At 34.5% G+C, this 23,306-nt stretch overlaps 1 protein-coding gene across 1 annotated transcript; it reads right to left on the bottom strand.

Moving 5' to 3' along the window:
- Positions 1 to 4,556: 4,556 nt before the first annotated feature.
- LOC149902096 (uncharacterized) lies at positions 4,557 to 21,026 on the bottom strand. The gene is made up of 15 exons (XM_090109916.1): positions 20,860 to 21,026; positions 20,436 to 20,542; positions 19,683 to 19,821; positions 18,442 to 18,525; positions 17,820 to 17,936; positions 17,279 to 17,440; positions 14,878 to 15,000; positions 14,189 to 14,335; positions 13,465 to 13,752; positions 12,402 to 12,613; positions 11,024 to 11,127; positions 9,871 to 10,130; positions 7,414 to 7,527; positions 6,620 to 6,782; positions 4,557 to 6,202 (listed from the first exon to the last, which is right to left on the bottom strand). The coding sequence occupies exons 1-15, from the start codon at positions 20,941 to 20,943 to the stop codon at positions 5,721 to 5,723; spliced, it is 2,586 nt and encodes an 861-aa protein (XP_089966042.1). The 5' UTR covers positions 20,944 to 21,026; the 3' UTR covers positions 4,557 to 5,720.
- Between the last annotated feature and the right edge of the window lie 2,280 nt (positions 21,027 to 23,306).

Below are 23,306 nucleotides of genomic sequence, written 5' to 3' on the forward strand. Positions count from 1 at the left end.
GTTCCGTTAGTCGTATCCGGTCATAACTCACGATAAAGCCCGCAGTCGACGACACGACTCCGTCATCATTACGTATTCAACGTCACATTCGTTCTAATAGCCTTTGGAGTAAGCGCAAAGGAATCTTGCGTTCACAAAAACTGTAAATGCCGCATACAACAATACTGTAAACATTGAATCATGTCCCTTGCGGCTATTCACGGTGATACAGCGTTTGAAGATTTATTCTTTGAAGAAGATAATCATAGTATAATGTACATTCTTACTTTTGTTTGTTAAGCCAAGACAATTTACTAGATACTGCTCTGATAACTCTGCAGATAAAGTAAATAAAATTTTGAATACTAATCCTTTATTGATCTTCACTACTATAGTACCTAATCTGGTAGTTTCACAGGGAAAGTTTTCTTTTTTCCTGTGGTTGGTGCAGTTATTTCACATGAACAAAGGCATTAAAAACGCTTGAGGGAGGGGGACAAGTCGGCTCTAAGGCTTTTAGCTACTAGCTTTCCACCTGCGGCTTCGCCCGCGTTTTCAAAGAAAAACCCGTATAGTTCCCGCTGTCGTAGATTTCCGGGATAAAACCTATCCTATTTGTTTATTCAAGTTACATTCTATATGTGTGCTAAATTTCATTGTCATCGGTTTAGTAGTATTTGCGTGAAAGAGTAACAAACATACCCACATACATCCATCCTCACAAACTTTCGCATTTACAAATTTAGTAGGAAGGATAGGACTAAGGGTAGGATTTAATGTCGCGGAAGAATTCCAACAAATACCCGCGGCCCCATCATTAAAGTGGCTCGACGGAACACAGTGGGGTTTTAGTCGGTAAGAATCCGACATAACCCACGGCTCCTTCCCCGGGGGCCGTGGGTATCTTTGGAAGATTTCCCCACTATAAAAAAAAAGGGGTAGGATTTAATAATATATACCTACCTACAGTATCTCCTTATAATTTAATAAAAAATTGTTAAATTGTCATCAAAGTTACATAAGGATGTTCTTTTTCTATATTCAAAAAGGCACTTGCTATTATAGGCATGCAAAGGTATGCAAGTAATTGAACAAATTTAGTTGATTAAGATAGACCGGGAGATACTGACACAAAATTTCGAGTCATTTGTAACAAGGATGGCGGTTCTACAGGGGTCTTAGTACGCAATGACAAAAAGAAAAATGATGGTGTGAACGCTGGTACCGGTGGCTTAGTCGCGTGGGCGTTTGTCGAACTCGTCGGAAAAATAGCGAAAGTCAAACGATTTGTAACACAAAAATTTTAGAATTTACCGATAGCCCATAAAAAAGTAGTAGGCGGTAGTGTCATGCCTTACTTTTCCGGTGTGACTTACAGCCCGCCATACCGACGCGAATGTGTTGATTTAAATAAAACAATCATTCAACCATTTGTACCAGGCTAACTTTTGCACAGGTAACTATCGTCGTGCAGCCATTTACGAAAATCGCCATGCCATACTTTTCGGACGATTCCAAATGGTCGCCATACCGCCGAAAATCTGCAAAAAATTTTTATTTCGCCAAACTTTTTGTACCAGTATTGCATTTGGATTTTTGGAGAGTATTTGATAAAATGTGACCATTATTATACAGTAGCACCTCTATAAGTCGAATATCAAGGGAGACGCCAAAAAATTCGAGTTATAGAGTTTTCAACTTATGGAGGATTTCGACTTAGGCGGATTTTGATTCGACATAAAGAGTTTGAGGTTTATTCTTATCAATTTTGAGTTACAGAGGTAAAATAAATTAAAATTCAACTTGCAGAGGTCACAAATATGTTTTTATTTATATCAATATTATTTCAAATCATTTTAAAATAAAAAATATGGCATTAAAAAAGTCAGTATTTTTTTTGCTTTAGATAATTTGATTGTTCTCTAGCATTTTATAATCTGTAAAGAGCAGAAAATTCTTCTTTTTCAAAGATACTGGTTTGCTTTATAAAATTTCGTAAGGTATTCAATACGGTTCTTGCCCCTTTGATGGAAACCCATGGAGCGCATGTACTATTCACGTCTTCTATGTCATCTTAATCATTAGTATCGGTTTTCTGAGCTACTGAATCGATAATTTCGTCATCAGATACTTAACGCAAACACGTGTTTCGTGAGTCATAAATTAATTATCGTATACTCCTAAAATGTTTTCTAAGAAACAATAGTGTAATGGTTGTAAAATAAAACGTTGCTATGTTCGAGATACAGAGGTCAAATTTGATTTTTCGAGTTATAGAGTGAAAATATGTACCAAAATGGCTTGGAGGGACTCGGTGATTATTTCGACTAACAGAGGGACAAAATTTCAAGTAATAGAGGTTTTCGGGTTTGAAGGGAAGGGAACAAGACATTTTTTCGAGATTTGGAGGTTTTTGACTTATCGAGGTTCGACTTAACGAGGTGCTACTGTATTTGCCATACTTCTAGTAGGGGGAAAAAGTGCTGTCATACTTGAAAACTTAATTTATTATTAATTTATATAAGTGAAGATTTCCAACACATAGATCTTTGAAATTTTGTATTTATATTTGTTGATCCTCAAATTTACAGGAAAAATAAGTGCCATACTGTTACAAATCGTTTGACTTTCGCTATTTTCCGACGAGTTCGACTAACGCCCACGCGACTAAGCCGCCGGTACCAGCGTTCACGCCATCGTTTTTCTTTTTGTCATTGCGTACTAAGACCCCTGTAGAACCGCCATCCTGTTACAAATGACTCGAAATTTTGTGTCAGTATCTCCCGGTCTAAGAAGCAATTTTCCACCAAACTGAAACTCGTGTGGCTATTTCAAAACTCCATAGATCAAAAATCTGTGTGAGGGGGCGCTAACGGTCTATAGTTTATCATATTTTCAATTTACATAAATAGGTCCAGGGAATAAACTGAGCAATTTATCGATAAAGCTACATGTTGCCGTGAACACTGTTCAGGCGCATTGAATTCCACAATTAATAACGATAATCAAAAAGCACATTCTTGGCTGTAATTCAAACGGAAACCAACCAAATTCCCTGCATTTCTATTGAGTATCTCATCTTTTACTAATATATTGTCGTATATAAATTTCACAATTGTCAAAACATGTCTGTAACGCATAAATTAGCAAGTAATTTGTGAATCATTCAAAAAGATGGGGAATGCGAAATATTTCTACGTTTTTGTAAGTAAGCGTTATTTTCTACGTTTCTTTTTTATTCTGGCAACATTTTATTTAGTGCGGAAGGATGTTAAAATATGTGAAATTCTTCATAATGAAAAATGTGAGCTTTTACGTTAACTGATGTTATTTATTATGATAGAACTAGATTCATTCTGTTACACCATACATTTATAATTTGTGGTCACTTTCGTCGCCTGGTTTCGGAATAAACAGAATCACAGGAACTGAGCTTAATTTGGGGCTAGAAATTTCGAACTTATATTTTATAGTAAGTAGTTACAGGATTTCAGCTTGGTCTTCACTTATTTATATATCGAATGGAAATTGTATTTCATCAAATCAAAAATTTACCTGAACCCGAATCAATAAGGTTGCCAGTAGCCGGCTTCAATAATTTATAACAAAAAAAAAACATTAAAATATCACGGACTTGCTAGCCAAATTAACAAGACCGGCAGAAAGATACCATTTACAACATTTTGTAACCGCCGTTACTAAAACTTTGTAATTTAATCAAGATTCCAGGCTCTTCGGCAAACGGCAGATAAAACAAATTAGCTGCAACATCTAAATTTGACTTCTTTACTATGCTATATTTATAATACGAGGAGAGATGAAAATAAAACACATTTATATTAAATTTACTGTTAAATAGTTTAATAATCAGTCTAACAAACCCAACACAATTGGGTTGAAACAAGTTTTTGTCCGCACATCGTAACGTTCAATAAAACTAAATATTATTTACACATATCTTCCTTGTATATACAAATTATTATAACTAGGAATCATATTTGTATACGTAAATCTAAATATTATGCAGTTCTCAATTTTATTATCTATTAGACTGATTTTGATGCAATTTCTAACAATCTATAGGATAATTTTCTGATATGTTAACAAAATTTGAGTTAACAATAGTAAAAGGACAGAAATGGAGTATGAAAAATGAAATGAAATAACTTCATCCCATATTTAAATTTAAGAATATTTTTCAATCTAAAAACCTTCAGCACGTATTTTTATATTATAGTGTAGTAGTTTGTATGTCTGTTTGTAGCTTCCATAGTTCTGCTATATTTAATCCGTCAGTCCTCGGATCACAGACACAATAGAAAATCTATTGTGTCTCGGCCCGATCGGGCCGCTCGGTGGTCAATGGGTTAAGGAACAGAATGAATCTAAGATAAATTTGACTATAGATATAGATCGGTATTATTTTGTATAATTCGCCGAAATCGATTCTTTTAGAAAATATGAAAGAACTAAAAAGTCACCATTTTTAGATACTCAATCTATTTATAATATTAATATATTATATAATGTAAATGAATCATAGTACCAAAATAATACATAATTTATTATCACATATTTTGGGACTACCGAAAACTTTCTTCCCATAAAGCGATTATGGGGCTAATTTGCAATATATTTAAAAATCAATGACAAATAAAAACTAATTGGCAGTTAATACTTTCTGTATAAGTAACTATTACCATTTAAAAACTTGGTCTTTAGACCGAAGTCTATTTTAAGATGACATACTTTAAATATAGTACATCTCCTTACTACTAAAAGTTCACATCACTACATAGTATAAAGCAAAGTCGCTATCTCTGTCCCTATATCCCTATGTATATGACGACGCCATCATCAAGTTAAGACGAGGCTCCCTAACATCATTTCTGGCACTGAGAGTACCGTAACCGTTCTCGAACATCGAAAGAAAAAGACCCAATAAATCATATACTAAAGTTACATTTTGATTGTATGTGTGCCTGTTTCAGAATATTAATGCAAATTCACATAAAATTTAGGGAGCCTCCCCTTAACGAACGGTGAACCGATATAAAGCAGTCAGTCATTCGTTCGCCGACCGTTGCCCAGTGCACATCTGTCATAAGCTTACTATAATTTATTTCTGGTATTTATTTTTATTAATTGTCATGTAATACCAAGTGATTTTGAGGAGACATTCGTGTTCTCAAATCAATCTCGGAGCCTGACGCCTACATATACTTTAATCTTTAAAAATACGCAACGGATTTTGATGCGGTTTTTTTAATACATAGAGTGATTGAAAAGGAAGGTTTTAGTATATAGTTTATTAGGTTTATGACAAAGACGAAGCTGCGGGCGGAAAATTTGTAGTAGTAGTTATAAATAAATGGGATAATGGGACAGAAGTTTTAAGATACCAGGTCCCTATTTTCATAATATTAGGTTGTGTTAAAATGTCCGAGTTTATATTTAAGTGTGGACATCCTTTCATTCACAGTCTTAAATGTCTCAATATGTACTGAATCGTGGACACTGACTCATTAGCCATTTTAAACATACCATTGTGCTATAGTCCCAGTTCATACAAAATTACAGACACCCATTCACTAACCATTATAAAATTGAATGTTGTTCATACCAATAGTATATACACGCATTTAAGAGTCTCTTAACTGTTTATATCACCTTTAATTGGCGGTGATATCTATTTAATTTTATTTAAAACCACTCTTATTTTCCTTACAATAAGGTCTACATCACACAGCAGGTATGTTATAAAAGGCCAGTTTATCGAACATTTCGATCGCCTCCCCCGGGAGTTCCCTTTCCCTCCCTATATCCAACCCTTTCATATCACTTAACGGCACTAAGTTTGGTGTTTTTTCCACTTGTGAAAGCACTGGCATCTTCCCATCTGTATTTTCCCTAAAATATCTCTTTTCTTGATCTTTTTCTTTCTTAATAATCTTCGAGGCGTATTCTTTCTCTAAGTATTCGTGTTTCTCGAATACTGCACTGAGTTCGCTCACTTTGAAACCGATTTTGTCTTGTACAGTTACGTTGGGTGGTTTTTTGACGATTTTCTTTGGTTTATCCTGGTTCGCTTCCTTTTTTATTTTGTCGATTTTCTTAGGATCTTCAGGTTTGGATTTCTCGTGAACGACGCGCACGTGCCGCCGCATGTCGTATGACACGCGGAAGCCTTTGTCGCAATGTGGACATTTGTACGGTTTTGCTCCTGTAAACAAAATGAATTGGTTAGAGAAAAGTTGTGATTTTAAGTTCAAAATTAAATAATATTAATTTTTTAGATATGAGCAAAGCTTTTGATAGTGTAAACCATATTATTTAAAAAAAAACATGATTGTAATCGAGGCATTGTTTATTGCTGGCTAAATAGTTATCTTTTGGTCTAACATTTATATAATATTTATTAATATTTATTAATATTCTAATATTTAACTGCTCAGTTAGGACGTTCATTAAAAATCGTATTACGATCAAAATTTGGGACAGTATAATATAAAGGCGTTTGTAACGTAGAGTGGCGTAACCTCGTGTCGGAAGCCAAGACTCTGTTTGGGTCGCAGAGCTAGTTAAGCAAGTAAGTATATGAACGGTACAAATAAATGTATTTTCTTTCTCCCTCGCTCACCGGTATGCGTGCGCATATGTATCTGTTTGTACGAAGCCGCGCGGAAGCTCTTGTTACAAAAGTCGCACTTGTAGTTCCGCTCGCCCGTGTGTATGCGCCGGTGCACGTTCAGCGAGTAACGCCGGGCGAACTCCTTATCGCAGTACTCACACTTGAACTGCTTCTGGAATGTGGAAAAATACTATTTGATAGCATTTTTATGCATACATCTGTTTCACTGATCGATTTTTGAAGTGAAAAATTCTTTAGCGGCGTTGGGTATAAAATCTTAAACTCGCGTCAGGTGACCTGACACGTGACCTGATCGAAAAAGCGTAAGACGCTACGTTTCGCAGAGATTCGCTGCCGCACTCGAATGCGTCGGTGTACTAACGCCCGAAATATAAAAAAAAAATCGTTTTATTTGCCACCATGCAAAAAAAGGCCTCCTCGGTACAGTGGTTGACGCGTGAGCGTAGAACCGATGGGTCTTGGGTTCGATTCCCGGCGGAGACGAAGAAAAAATAATGTCCCAGTCTGGCAGGACACAGAAGGCTGATCACTTACTTGTCACTAAAAAAAATCGACCAGTGAAACAGATGTATGCATAAAAATGCTATCTATATATATCGCAAATACTCGTGCGATCATTACACAACAATCGTGCGTAATTCGCACGAAACATTTCGCCCTTCCTGGAGAAGCCCTTAACATGTAACGCAAATGTTATGTTTTAATTATAAGTTTTTTTCCATTACTACTCTATTATTAATTTCCAATGTAAACAAAGTAAATTACACATAATATATACTCACGACATCAGAATGTTTGGAAGTTTTGTGATACTTAAGATCTCCGGATTGCCGAAAGTGTTGTCCGCACACGTCACAGCGAAACGGCTTAGCGCCTTCGTGCATGCGTCGGTGGATCTGAAACAAAATAGGTTATTGCATACTAGCAGTGTTCCACGGTTTTACCCGCAGTGCTCCGCTCCTGTTGGTCTTAGCGTGATGATATATAATATAAGGTGTCCCACTGTTGGTATACTAAGCTCAAAGGAGGACAGACGCATTTTTTTTTTCAAATAGATGAATTCTTAAAACTCTATGTGTACACCCATAACAAGCAACCCGCCCAACTTTGCCACCAGCACGTGAGCTATCGTTTAAGATTATGTTTTCATAGAGAAAATGCTCACATAAGAGAAGCGGTATATGCCGGCTGCGCGAAGCTAGAGAAGAAAACATGGATTTTCATGAAAAATAAATTGCTAAAGCAAACAATTTTTGACGTAATTTTGTTGTTTAAGTATTTTTTACGTGATCAGTGTACGCAGAACTACAAGTCCCTTCGCGCTTAGTATACCAATAGTGGGACACCCTGTATAGCCAATCAAAGCCTTCCTCGATAAATGGGCTCTCTAACACCGAAAGAGTTTTTCAAATCGGACCAGTAGTTCCTGAGATAAGCGCGTTCAAACAAACAAACAAACTCTTCAGCTTTATAATATTAGTATAGATTTGGACGTTAATATTACTTTGCTTATAGGTTTAGAGACATTTTATTCCAAAGAATTTTTATTCACTTATTCTAATGTTATCACTTGTACACCTTGAAAAAAAAGGAAAAAATTGCGGGTGAGTGGAGATTACTGGATAATATCATCCTATTATAATTATTTTAGTTTTGCTTAAAAGAAATCTGGCAGACTAAGATCTAGATGATCGTTACCAAGCTAGATTGCGATAGTGAGCAAATATACTATCACCTTCCTACAAAACTTAAATTACATTAAACCAACACAAAGCAAATAGAAATGACTCTTATTCCCTTGACATAAAGTCTACTAACCTTCAACGTAGTTGCAGTATTCTTTCCACAGTCATCGCAAGACTGTTGCTTTTCACTATGCACCAGCATATGATACATCGTACTGTTTCTAATACTGAACTTTATACCCCTGCATATAAAGCTCAAACTACATCGAACATGTTATGTGTGTTAATGACAGTCAAAAATGACTCTTATTCCTTCTACATAAAGTCCACTAACCTTCAACGTAGTCGCTGTGTAGAACTTATTCCCGCACTCATTGCATTACGAGCCAAACAAAAATGACTCTTATTCCGTTGATATAAAGTCGACTAACCTTCAACGTAGTCGCAGTATAGAACCTCTTTTTACAATCATCGCACGACTGTTGCAGTGTTGCTTCTCACTGTGCATCAACATATGATGATACATCATACTGTTTCACATCCAATTCAAAACTGAACTTTACCTCCCATACATAAGGCTTAAATTACATCGAATATGTTGTGTGTAAATGTCAGTCAAAAATTGTTCTTAGGGTGCTTATCCACTAATAATGTGCGAAGATGTGTAGCGTGGAATGTGTTCGTAAGTAACCAATCATATCGCTTCATTTAATTTGAAGTTTGAAGCGTTTAGAGTTGTAAGCGATACGGTTGGTTATTTACAAGAATATTCCTTGCTACACATCCTCGCACATTATTGGTGGAAAAGCTACCTTATTCCCTTGATATAAAGTCGACTAACCTTCAACGTAGTCGCAGTATAGAACCTCTTTCCACAATCATCGCACGACTGCTGCTTTTCACTATGCATCAGCATATGATACATCATACTGTTCCCTATTCAATTCAAGACTAAACTTTGCCCCCCTATCCATAAAGCTCAAACTAAATCAAACATGTAATGTGTGTAAATTACAGACAAAAATGGCTCTTATTCCGTTGACATAAAGTCTACTAACCTTCAACGTGGTGACCGTATAGAATCTCTTGCCACACTAATTACTACACAAGCCAAACAATAATGAACCCTATTCCCTGTACATAAAGCCCACTAACCTTCAACGTGCTGTCACTGCTACTTATAAAGTTCAAGTTGTCAGTCAAAAATTGCTCTTATTCCGTTGACATAAGGTCCACTAACCTTCAACGTAGTCGCAGTATAGAACCTCTTTCCACAATCATCGCACGACTGCTGCTTTTCACTATGCATCAGCATATGATACATCATACTGTTCCTATGTTTAATTCAAAACTGAACTCTATCTCCCATACATAATGCTTAGATTAAATCCAATATGTTATATGTGTAAATAACAGTCAAAAATGACTCTTATTCCTTCTACATAAAGTTCACTAACCTTCAACGCGATCGCTGTGTAGAAGTTTTTCCCGCACTCATTACATCACAAGCCAAACAAAAATGAACCCTATTCCCTTGATATTAAGTCGACTAACCTTCAACGTAGTCGCAGTATAGAACCTCTTTCCACAATCATCGCACGACTGTTGCTTCTCACTATGCATTAGCATATGATACATCAAACTGTTCCTATGTTTAAACACTCTGCCGCATTGAATACACTCGAATCTTCTTTGAGGCAATTTCTTCTGATCTTTCCTAGTGGAGACCACTTGCGTTATTTTCGGGAGTTGTTCTTGTATTGGTGGGGGTTCTTGAGGCACTTCGCTGTCTAGTATCCTTTGGATTACTTCATCTGTAAAATATATTTTTATTTAATATCAGGCAGTAACATCTCCGAAAGCAGGTCGTATGTTTTAGAGCTTCTGTATTATGAGCTATTATATTAACTTTTTAATTTAAATCAAACCAGATGAAGCCTGAAAACGGCTGGAATTTTAATAAAGCATTTATTTTTGCGAGAAAATTTTATCATTTATGTTAAAAAATCAACCTCTATATTTATGTCCTTTCTCGGGTATCAAAATATCTCCATACCAAATTTCATGAAAATTGGTTCAGTAGTTTAGGCGTGATTGAGTGACAGACAGACAGAGTTACTTTCGCATTTATAATATTAGTATGGATTCTGTTACATTTCTTGCAATAATAGGAATTCAACAATTTTTTTTAGGTGGAGGAAGTGTTTTTAATCTAATACATGTCAGTTTTGACTGACTGGTTGGCTTGGTTGGTAGTGGCCCTGCCTTCCAAGTCAGAGGTCGTGGGTTCGATTCCCACCCGGCAAATATTTGTGTGATGAACATAGATGTTTGCTCTGTGTTTGGGTGTTAATTATCTATATATAAGTATTTATTTAAAATTATATATGTATTACTAGCGGTCCGCCCCGGCTTCGCCCGTGGTACATATGAAAAATAGATGTTGGCCGATTCTCAGACTTACCCGATATGCACAGAAAATTTCATGAGAATCGGTCCACCCGTTTCGGAGGAGTATGCAGACTAACATTGTGACACGAGAATTTTATATATAAGATATATGTATGTTTATCAGCCATCTGATTTCCATAACACAAGCGAAAGCGGGGGATTGGGATCAGATCGTGCCGTGTGTGAAAATTGACCTGAAATATTTATTTATTATTTAAATATTTATTTATTATTTATCATTTATAAATATTTATACCTTTGGTAACTAGATGTGGCTGATGTTCCTGCGCGCACGAAGCACAGCAGCCGGAGCCGCCGCACGAACATAGCGCGGGGCTGGCGCCGGAGCTGCGGGAGTACCTGTTTATGTACACAAAAATAATTCCAATCATTAATCACAATAAAAAAAATGTGTGCGTGTACTAGTGTACACACGTAAGAAGTGAAACTTCTTTATGACCTTATTTTTCAAAAAATAATTTACTATATGCAACTTTACAGAAATACGTCGAATCACGCGTGGTAGGGATAAGAAAAAGATGGCGCGTAACGGAAAAATGTCACGCGTAACGAAAAAATGTTACACTAAATTTTTTTCCAACCCCGATAAAGAAGTTTCACTTCAAAAATTTAAATTTATAACATTAATTACTCTTAAATCATGTTATTTTGCAGATAAGATATAGTTTAGTTCTACTTTTCTCGCAATGACGAACACAAAATAATAATAAATAATACTTTTTCTGACAGGCAACACGTGTAATCTTTGCTATGGCTATGGTCGGCGAAATTCGAATTTCATAAAACACTTAGCCAAAAGAGAACGACTGTTGTTGTATTAATAAAAAAGACGTGTTGCACTCCGGGAGTGCCGGCAGAAGTGAAAACTTGATTATTAACGTTGAGCATGTTTGATATTTTGGAATGGTATCCGTCTTACGCTTTTTCGATCAGGTCACGTGTCCTGACGCGAGTTTAAAATTTTATACCCATTACAGAAAAAGTGCTCAACGCCGCTAAAGAAGTTTTCACTTCAATAAAACATTAATTCCAATCATTAATCACAATTAAAATTTTAAATTATAACATTAATTCCTCTGAAATTAAATTATTTTGCAGAAAAGATATAGTTTCGTTGTACTTTTTTCGCAAGGACGAAAGCGAAATAGTAATTAATAATACAAAAGCGAAATGTACTTGTACTAACGGGTAAAACGCGTAACCTTTATTATGGCTGTTTATGGCTGACAAAATACGTCCCATAGAAAGTCTAGCCATAAGAAAAAGGCGCTTTCCGCAATTAAATATTCTGTGTAAAATCTGTCACTTATCTATACTAACGCTGATGAATTTGTTTGTTCGAACGCGCTAATCTCAGAAACTACTGGTCCGATTTCAAAAACCCTGATTTGTCCGGAACAAATCAGGGTTTTTCAACCTGTGCCCTAGGGTTTTACCCGCAGTACTCCGCTCTTGTTAGTCTTAGCGTGATGATATATAGCCTATCTAACACCTTAATGCGCTATCTAACACCGAAAAAATTTTTCAAATCAGATCAGTAATTTTCGAGATTAGCGTGTTCAAACAAACAAACTCTTCAGCTTTATATTAGTATAGATATTTTATTAACTCACCAATGCCGCACATGATCTTGATGCACGTGCCCATTATCCACGGTCAGATGCGGCAACACCTCAAAGTGTTCGACCGCGTCGTGGTCGTTCTGGTCATTCTGGTCATGGTCATGGTCGTGGTCATGATCGTGATCGTGATCGTGGTCATCGACCGCCACGTGTATGCCTTCCATTAGATCTTCGGGTTCGCTGAACTCGCCCATGTCTTCTAGCTGTTAAGATAATTGATTTGATCATGTGCAAATTGTGAAATAGCCTTATTGTAACGAAAAAAAAGACGGGTTGCACTGGGGGAGTGCCGGCAGAAGTGAAAACTTGATTATTAACGTTGAGCATGTTTGATATTTTGGAATGGTATCCGTCTTACGCTTTTTCGATCAGGTCACGTGTCCTGACGCTAAGTTTAAGATTTTATACCCATTACAGAAAAAGTGTTCAACGCCACTAAAGAAGTTTTCACTTCAACAAACGTGTTAAAAGTTGTTAATAATAGCATAGCTATTAGACACAAGTAGTGGCGGCCCAGTAACCAAGAACCTTGATGTGTATAAAACATTCGGAGAATTCTAGCATGCAAAAAAACTTATTTGATAGTGACATATCTTAAAAACTTCACATTCAAATTAATTTATTAATCCTCTGCTATTATTTGAAAATAAGTATGTCCAAGAACCAATTTATTAACCAAAAAATAATATTTAACACTAGCATATCCCATTTAATACTTTACACACACACACACGCACTCACACATACACACATTTATTTTTCCTTTATCTCATTAATCATTTAATCATCTCTCTATAAACAAATGCACACATACATTCAAAACTAACATTTAAAAAAAATTGGTTGTTTGTAAAGTAGGTTTACGATCGAGATGTTTACGTGATAACATAATGCAGTGGCAGCGCTCGAGATGAGACGGGAGATCGGTCCGTCTCTCTCTCGTTATACCTGCGATCGCGCTCGTGAGGTTTTGGTGTGACACAAGTTTCTGAACATGTCACCCGACTAAAACGATTTTAAAAACGTTATCACGTTAAAATATCAAAAATCTCACCTTAGTAGAATGCGCCTCCTTAATATGCGCCTCACATTGCTTCTGCTTTCTAAACGACTTATTACACTTCACACAGCAATACAATTCCAATTTATCTAGCGTATCATCTAAATCCCCTACATCCTTGTCTATGCCCATAGAGTATTGCTTATAGAGCGTCTTCTCATTGGTGTAGAGTATGTGCTTGTCTATGGGATACATTGTCTTTGGCACTGTGTTCTCTAGAGATAGTTCTACTATGGAATCGGGGAGTGTCGCTACGTTGTCGACTATACATGTGTTTGTCATCTGTGGAGTTTGGAATATTTTTAATGATCATGCATACTTAATTACTTATAAATAGTATCTGTTTAGAAGGGTGAGTTTGGAGATAAATGTTTGAATAAATATAAAATATGTAATAACATACGCAAAAACATCACTACAAAAATTCTGATTTTAATACTTTTTATTAAGGAAACCGCACGTCATCTATACATATAATAAATTCATAGGAAGTAAAAAAATAACTTGGGGTGTGATCCACAATAGATATCGAAGCCTAAAATATACCTAACAGACACATAACAACTACATATTTGGAAGCTGTGAAAACACTCTCTTATATTTTATTCTCGTAAACATACCTTATAAATCTATAAAGAATAGAAAAAACATATATAAATTTACATTTATAAAGCATTTGAATGCCATAAAACTAAAAATATCAATTTCAAAAACACACCTTATCAATTCCTATATCAGGTACAACAGGGTTCTCCATAATAATGGAATTTTGCGGCTCATAGTGCTGCTTCAAGTGCTGATAGAATTTCAGCTGCTCTTCACCATAGAAGTCTCCACATAATTGACATATAAGTATTGGTCGCATCTGATAAAAAAAATTGGTTGTCTGTAAAGTCGGTTTACTGACGATAGTTGAACGTGACAACGTGCGATTGTGCTTCTTTGTCGCTCGTTCCGCGCTCTCGCTTGCACTTCAAGCCTTACATGGAACGCCTCAGAGCGAGGTAACGCCGCATGAGTCATGATTTTTCGTGCGTGCAGCCGGCGCTATCGAATTATAAGACGTTGTCACGTCAAAAACATATTATTTCTACAATAATATAATTTAGTCAAGTACTAAATCCTTGTAAAATTATAACATTTTTTTTAAACAAAAACAGACAATTAACAAATCAACTATATTATTATACTAGCTTATCTTTGCTCATTTGCTTTACTTAGCTTATTCTTTATCTTTAAGCGTTCTAACAGACGAACAGCAAGTTCTGAACGGCAGAGGCTACTTCAGCTGTCAACACAACGGATTTTGATGCAGTTTTTCTCAATAGATAGTGTGATACAAGACGAAGGTTTTACAATATGATTTATTAGGTTTTAGACAAAGCGGAAAGCTATTACAGTACTCACATGAGTTACATGAGTAGCGTCAGTCATGTGTTCTGTGGTGTGCCTCGGCAAAGAGTCCACAAAATTATCTGGCAATATTTCCTCTTGTTGGACATCCTCCTCACAGTGGATTACTACTATGTCCTGTAATTATAGAGATTTTTATAGACTAGTTTTCCTATATGGGTTTGTATCATAGAGATCTAGAGAGATGCCAATCGCTTGCGCTGAGTACGAAACCGTGTCTCATTACAAATTTACGCACAAAACTGCAGTAAACAAAATCAAAACAATACTTCGCGTTGTGTCGTGTCATCACACAAAAATATGAGAGCGACTATTCGTTCACACACTAGATTGTAAGTGACGTACGTATACAGCACCACTACAGTTTGTTCTTTTTTTGGGCATATTGCTGCGACACCGGCCCCGCCCCCTAACCATATCTCCCTTTAGTTTCTGTGATCTGTGGTTTGTATGTGATTATCGCATTAGTGGAGGTATGTGCAATATTTTTTCACTTTGCAAATTCAAATATTTTAAATTTCATTAAATATATGTCTTTATCATGGTTTTATTAAAGAACACTTAATAAAATTTAATTGCTTTTTTAAAGATTTAAAGTTTGATAAAAACCAATAACATATAAGATGATGTAAAGTGAAATATAAATTAACATTCGCGCTTTCGCATGTCACACTTTTAAAAATATTAATAAGAAACAACATAATCCATAACAATAATCATTTCATTTCAATTCCAATTTCATTAATCTACAAGAAAGACGACTACATTCAAATACATACAACTACAGGTAAATTAGCTTGGAGAAATTTTTGCGTTTGTAGTAGTGTATGGTCAGCAAATAAAATAAAACAACATTTTATTTTTAGTTTTTATTTTATACAGGGTTACTTGTAAAACACCAGCAACCTCGCAGGACAAGATAGCTAACATCATAAATAACAACATTTGTTCTACGACTTTTGGCATAACGCAATAAATTATTTTTAAATGATTTTTTAAACTTTTATTGTACTCTCCTTACATTTGTAAGTCTATGTTCTATTAATTATCGGATGGACGACGCGACGCCCCCTTCCCCCTCTCGTTCGCTTTTTGTTTACGTAATTTTTGGGAGGCGTAGAGTTTATAATATTCAGACGGAAAATTAAATGAATATTTATTTTTGTATGAAAATAAAATCTAACAAATTATCAAAAGTCGAAATGTTGTTACTTATGATGTTAGCTATCTTGTCCTGCGAGGTTGCCGGTGTTTTACAAGTAACCCTGTATATATAAGGGATTTTAAATTAAACTATATGTGTTTCTCCTCTGAAAAAGATGAGACTTTATTTTAATATTTGCACATTTAACATACATATAACTTTTACATTAACAATGTTACTAAAATGAAAAATTTACTAACCTGAAAAAGAAACGACATTTAAAGTTTAATTCTTTAGTTTGAGAAGTCAAAGGCTTGCCTCGACCATGTTTTAACACTGGAGCCATATTGAATTAACAATATAAAGTTACAACACTTACACACAAATTAAACACTAGTTATGGCCCTGCCTTCATACAAAACTGCTGAATACGCCGTTCGCACGGGAATAGAATGTGGATGCGATTTCCCTTATAGCATCCAAGCTTACGTCTTTATAATTATTAAACTGTATAAATTCATTCTTTAACTCCGGTCTGCATCGTGCAGACATGGGTGTAAAAGTCTCATTTTAGCTATTAAATGTAGTTTTTAAGTACATCTGAGTTTTCATTTGGGGCCTCCGGCTGCGGGACATGTAATTCACTTCAACAAATATTATAACAATAATAACAAATAATAACAACAATCAACAAATACAAAATTTATCAATTAAACTACATACATAATAATTATAATTTTTGAATGAAATGTGCTTTATGTTCTAACGCTACCAAACGACTGCACGTGGCACCTGCGGACAGCGTAAACTGGTTTATTCTGGTTTTGTGCGTGTTTCCACTTTCCACTATCAAGTGACGATTTATTTATTTGTTTTGTTTCGTAATTATTATGGTCAAATATTAATTATGAAACAAATTATTATGGACACGATATTTTATTGTTTCACGGTAGTCGCCTTGTCGTTTGCTCAAGGACGTAAAATTGAATGATATATTTTTTTTTATAAAGTCAAAACCATTTTCTTTCAAATAAAAACTTGTTTTTATTGAAAACAAAAGTGTTGCTAGGAATAAGTATAAAGTTAAATAGTAATGTTAGGATATCGAAACATTTTTGTATAGGCCAGAACGATATAGTGGAAACGCGCTCTAAGATCTGAGTAATATACACACCACTACATATGCAAAAATTTCTCCAAGCTAATTTACCTGTAAGAGTTACTATCATAAAAATCCAAAACAATACATACAGTCTGTTGATTGGGCGTAGTGTTGCCAGTATTCCTCTTCAATTTCCTAGATATTCGTTTTTTGTGCGGCAAACTCTTTTTACTCTGTTTACTTTGCGCGGGAGATGCGCTAGCCGCCATTTCTAAAACGCCGCTATCTTCTTGTAACATTTCACCATTTTCCTGTAGGATTAAATGGTTTTTACTTTAAAATTAAATCTGTATACCATTAACCTTTATATTTACCTCCAGGGGTGACCATAAAAACACGTTTTATTTCAATTAATGAACTTATTTTCCCAAATAAAGTATTATACCTTCTCTTAGCACATGTAGTGATCAGTTTCCAAATTCAATTAAAAGACAGACTTTTAAATAATTTAATTCTCAATTTTGATATGAATGATCCAATTATTAAGAAATTTAATATGCATGAGCATGATAAATAGGCCTAAAAATGATTAAACAGATAACATTCCCCACAGGTTTTATTTAATAAATACTATCTTTATCATATTCTGTAAGTAAAATGAAATAAAAAACGTAAAAATGAATAACTCACTTTTAATACAGTTTTGTCCTTATACCAACTATTTTCAGTACATCTTTTCATATCCTGTAAAGGGGGTAGCGGCGGCAGAGTCTGCTCGTCAACTACTATTGACCCCTGTTGTTGATCCTGGAATAGTGTAGTTTTTGTTTTAATGAATTCATGAGTATTGTTATTATTTGTTGATTTATTGTTTTTACAACCAACAAATTATTGTCGTAACAAATATTTAAAATGTACACTTTAGAAATGTTATTAATATAAAATGTAGTATTTTAATATAAAATGTATGTTAACAGTAAAGTGTATGTATTATAAACGTCATATTTTTTTATTTTGAAGTGAAACTTCTTTAGGCGCGTTGAGAGTACAATTTCAAGGTCGCGTCACGACAATATCATCATGTCATAGAGTAAGGCGATGGCTTTTAAGAGATAAAGAGAGCTACCGGATAGATCGCCACCCATTGAGAGAAGGAGTATGTTTCACTTTTGACACAAGCTCGGCAAACAATTTTTATAATTATAAACGAAACATCTACAAGAAGACTAGCTACTAATATAAGAATAACATAAACAAGAACATATAAGATTTTATGCATCTAAAATGAATAATCAAACTGATATAACCTTACCAAAGGGTGTCCATTAAACAGTCTCATAGAACCATCTAGAATGACTGATGTGTCCACATCACTTCTCACCGTGTTTGGTATTTGCTGAAATTATTTATTTACATTTGAACATTATTTTTTTGTTTAAAATATAAATTATAATAATGGTGCATTTACAAACAAGTTAATGCTCATTCTGACCTCACTATGTCCATTATTTTAGTGTAAACAGGCATAGAGCATTTTTTGGTTGAGCGCGTTGTTTGTTCGCGTTCTAAAATATTCTATACAATGTCCTAATACTGAACAACACTGAATAAGAGTTTTCGTTTACACTAAAATATCACGGAGGAATTCTCTTGCTCTATTTGTTTGATCTAAATGCACCGTTGAAATATAACATACTAGATTTCCGCCCGCGGCTTTGCCCGCGTTTGCAAAGGAAAACCCGCATAGTTCCCGTTCCCGTGGGATTTCCGGGATAAAAACTATCCTATGTGTTAATCCAAGTTACCCTCTATATGTGTATTAAATTTCATTGTAATCGGTTCAGTAGTTTTTACGTGAAAGAGTAACAAACATCCATACATCCATACATCCTTACAAACTTTCGCCTTTATAATATACTAGCGGTCCGCCCCGGCTTCGCCCGTGGTACATATTTACGTTTTCTCTACATAAAAACCATCCTCGTACTTCAAGGAATATAATAAAAAAAGAATTATCGAAATCGGTCCAGCCGTTCTCGAGTTATGCGCTTACCAACACATTTTGCGATTCATTTTTATATATAAGATATATTAGAATATTAGATGAAAAATGCATAAGGACAATCAAACGAAATACATTTCTAAATGTCTAGATTTTTGTAAAGACAATCCACTATGGGTAGATCAATAATTATTGAAAGATAGATTCCATTTCTAATGGAAAAATTACACAGTAAATAATATTCATAGTATATTTAGTTACTAAAGCATGTACCAATCATTATTTAGCTGGACTAAATTCAAGTGTTTTAAAGTCTGCATAGCATAGCATTGTTGACCACTTTGTTAATAGTACATCAATTAGGCAGTTGTATAGAATTGCAGTACATTCTTATTACATTTAAACTAATAATGAACCCTGCGCTTCCCATGTGTAATTTCTAAAACTATAATAATTAATGTAATTGGTGTCATACCATTTAATTTTAATTACGCATCAGGAAACATAAGGTAAATCAACATTTTCTTAGGATTATCTGTCTATAACTTTACCTTGTGATGAGGATTATGTCCCTGGTGATGTGTAGTTCTGCTGGGCTGAGCCAAATGCGCTACAATGGCCGCCAGCCGAGCATCTAATAATTCCTCCACCCATGGCCCATCATTCATCTGTTCTCCCACTGATAGTTGCCTGAATGAATAAAGTTGAACTTAGTATTGTTACTTTTAAATGGAACTGCATTTTAGATGACTAGGTTTCAAAATAAATAATGTGACTTGTTCCTCCTGTTTTAGTTAAATAGTGTGTCAAGTGAAATGAATTCATTTTTATTTGAAATCTAATGCATTACATCTGATATTATTACAGCTAGAAAATTAGCCTTAAATTAATAGACTTCTTTGTGTTATTATGTTAAATTTTTTTCTGTACAAACTGCTTTCTGAACCAGTGCTAAATATTCTGAATATAGGTATACAATGTGTTTCCTTATATTTACTACTAATCCATCAGAATGACACAAAGCGTAGATATTTCATTTTTGTTTCTTTTGTAAGTAAGAACTGTTTATTATATTTTCACATGCCAACTTTAATTTTTACACTTCAAACATGCTCCTAATTTTTTATAGTGTCTATATTAATTTTAGCTGACTATGTCTTTCCCCAAGCTTCTAAATGTAGTCATTTACATTGTTATGGACCAAGCTGTATCAATACATAAAGAACATAACAGAATGTTCCTTAAATTTGTATTTGGTACTAGTTACATAGGAAAAATAGGTAAATAAAATTATTGTATATTACCTGCATACTTGTGGGAAATTTTGTGAATGCATAACCGTGACCACACGTCCACTCTCATCTTCTTGGACATTTAGGGATAAGGAGTTTGCATCCACATGAACTGCTTGCTGAAATACAAGTTTCCTTGTTATTTTACGAGAGACATACGAAAACACAGGTTTTCATTGGTCAATAGATACGTTACTTTTATCAAAAATAGATAAACTTTGATTCTAAGAATGTAAACATATTGAAATAAAACAGGTTTATCGGAAGTCCTTATTACAAATTTTTTAATTGATAAGTTATTAATTGAAATCCGTATAATATGCATTTTCAAACAAATTTGTCTTTAAAACTATTCATGCAGAATGGAAAAATATTAATATTCCACGAAACAAAGAGGTAGTCGAGAGTATTCACAAATTTATTTATTAACATTTACCTCTGGGGGTTGATGGGAATTAATATAATGTGTCACTGCCTCATCCATTCTGTCTCCCAACAAATGTGATTCCACATTCCTCATAATATTTATTCTAATATTTCATTAATTAGACGAATTGTTTAATCCATTTTTACAAACTTGGGTTATGTTCCGTCGTATTCGTAGTTATTGACAGCTGATGCATAGGTACTCAAGGTCACAACCATTTACCTACATTTTTATTGTTTACATGCAACATTGGTCCATGGACAATTATTATTAATAAAACAATTTATTTACTTTTGACTGTAATTTAAGCAACTGATATAATATTATGTATAATTCAAATAGTATTAAGTTGTATTTACATACAATGATCTATGAATGATAAATATATCCAGTAGCTGGTCCGAGCTGTCAGACTGACGCGTGAGATCTCTGTCCGACGCTATCGCTATATCTCTCATTATCTGCTCAAAAAAAAATCGCGTGACCCATCCCTACAAAAACGTTTGTTGAAAGAAAAGTATAGCTCAGATTACGAAAAAAAAATACTGTTAGATAGGTAATGAAATGAGGCATCATTAGAGTAGAAAATATATACTTCGAACTTACAATTTCATATTTAAAAAAAAATGATAATACTTAATTGTACTTTTTTTTGTTAGATTTTCTCGCAATTTAATTTTATTACGACAAATTTATGCGCTCGGCTTCATTTTTACTTATTTATTTTAAAACTAGACTATATTTCCTTTAAAATGAATGCATAATATATACAAATTATACAGGATATGTCTATTATTTTTACTAATAAAAATGACTCTGCACGCTATCCGGATCGTTACGTCCTTGGCCATTGTTACGTTTCAAATATTTTAAAATGTTGAATCTGCGTAAATATAAGAATGTAATAGATTTATATTAGTAATTACTTAATCTAGATAGTTTCTAGTACGTATATAACGTATCAAAATATAAAAATATAGTTTCAACAATTCGTAAACAACACCGAAACCCGCCATGTTTGGAACGCGCATTTTGACCTACATTATTTGTTAAAAATAAGAACTTTGGCTAATGAAATACTACAATACGTATATATCACTGTAAAGAGAATTTTATATAGAAAATTATAACATATAACACACAAAGGAAGAAGTAATAACATTCAAGTAATCACGCCATTTTTGCGCAGCGATATTTTGCTCGGCACGGTGAAAAAATGACGACCTTTGAAACTGGTCTGTCATTAAAACAGGACGTCAAATTGTATGAACCTTTGTTCTAAAGTAGTCTCTGGTTCTCTCCAGATAATAAATGTGACAGCTGTGGCACAGATACTCAACCAAATTTGAATAGGGCAAGCTTTACGACAGGTATAATTTATGGGCACGGTTGTTACACGGACTGATAAGCATAAAATTTTTTTTGTAACCTGAGAGCCCCTTATTCTCAAGTGGATATCCAAAGATTATGTGAATATTGTAGAGTCTGGCCAGCCAAAGCTGAACCCAGTGTTTTTTGTAGCGGCCACACTATGGAATGTCATCATGGCGTTTCTGCGTAGTTAGTTGTCAGTTTTGTTGAAAACGGTTCAAATCATTTGCTTTAATAACGTTTAAATCCTGCTGTGTTGTGAACCTAATGTGCCTATATACTGTGATCACCTTTGTGAATATCAAAAGTATCAAAATGTTTTTTTCCCTACTAAAGCCGATGTTACCAGGTCCATATTTTTTAAATTTGCCGCCCTTTACTGGGTTCAGCTTTGGCTGGCCAGACTCTATGCGTCTATACTCTATAGTCGAGCCAATTTGAGGCAACATTTGACGTCTATCAATTTTATCTTCGAAGAGAGGTAACCTGCATAAAAACATCGATTAAAGTGAATTAATCGATACGGACTTGGAACATTTGTCAATCGAACTTGAAAAACATGTCGATTTTAAAATTCATTAGGCGAATCCCTGTCCCAGTAATGTACTTATTAATTTATGATGATTTCTATTCACAAGTAATCAATGCATTCGATTCTAGATGTCGGATTTCGATTTTTAGAGTAACGTCTCTGGTATTTAAAAAGAAAAAAGGTTTATTGACACAAAATTGTAGCGACGCAGTTCTATCAATCAGAAACTGTTTATTATGTCTAAAATGGTTTATCAGTAAATCTTAAAATTACTTGTATCGGTCATTATTATTATAAACTAGCGGTCCGCCCCGGCTTCGCCCGTGGTACATATTTACGTTTTCTCTACATAAAAACCATCCTCGTACATCAAGGAATATAATAAAAAAAGAATTATCGAAATTGGTTCAGCCGTTCTCGAGTTATGCGCTTACCAACACATTTTGCGATTCATTTTTATATATAAGAAGATATGTAATCGTAATTGAAAAAAGTTAAGCAAATGTGCAGTTCTAACAAAACGAAATAACATGTTATTATATGTCATCGTTAC

The sequence above is a fragment of the Colias eurytheme genome, chromosome 15, assembly GCF_061535395.1.
Source record: "Colias eurytheme isolate Ceu_HAF_F1 chromosome 15, ilColEury1 Martin Lab GWU primary, whole genome shotgun sequence".
NCBI lineage: Eukaryota > Metazoa > Arthropoda > Insecta > Lepidoptera > Pieridae > Colias > Colias eurytheme.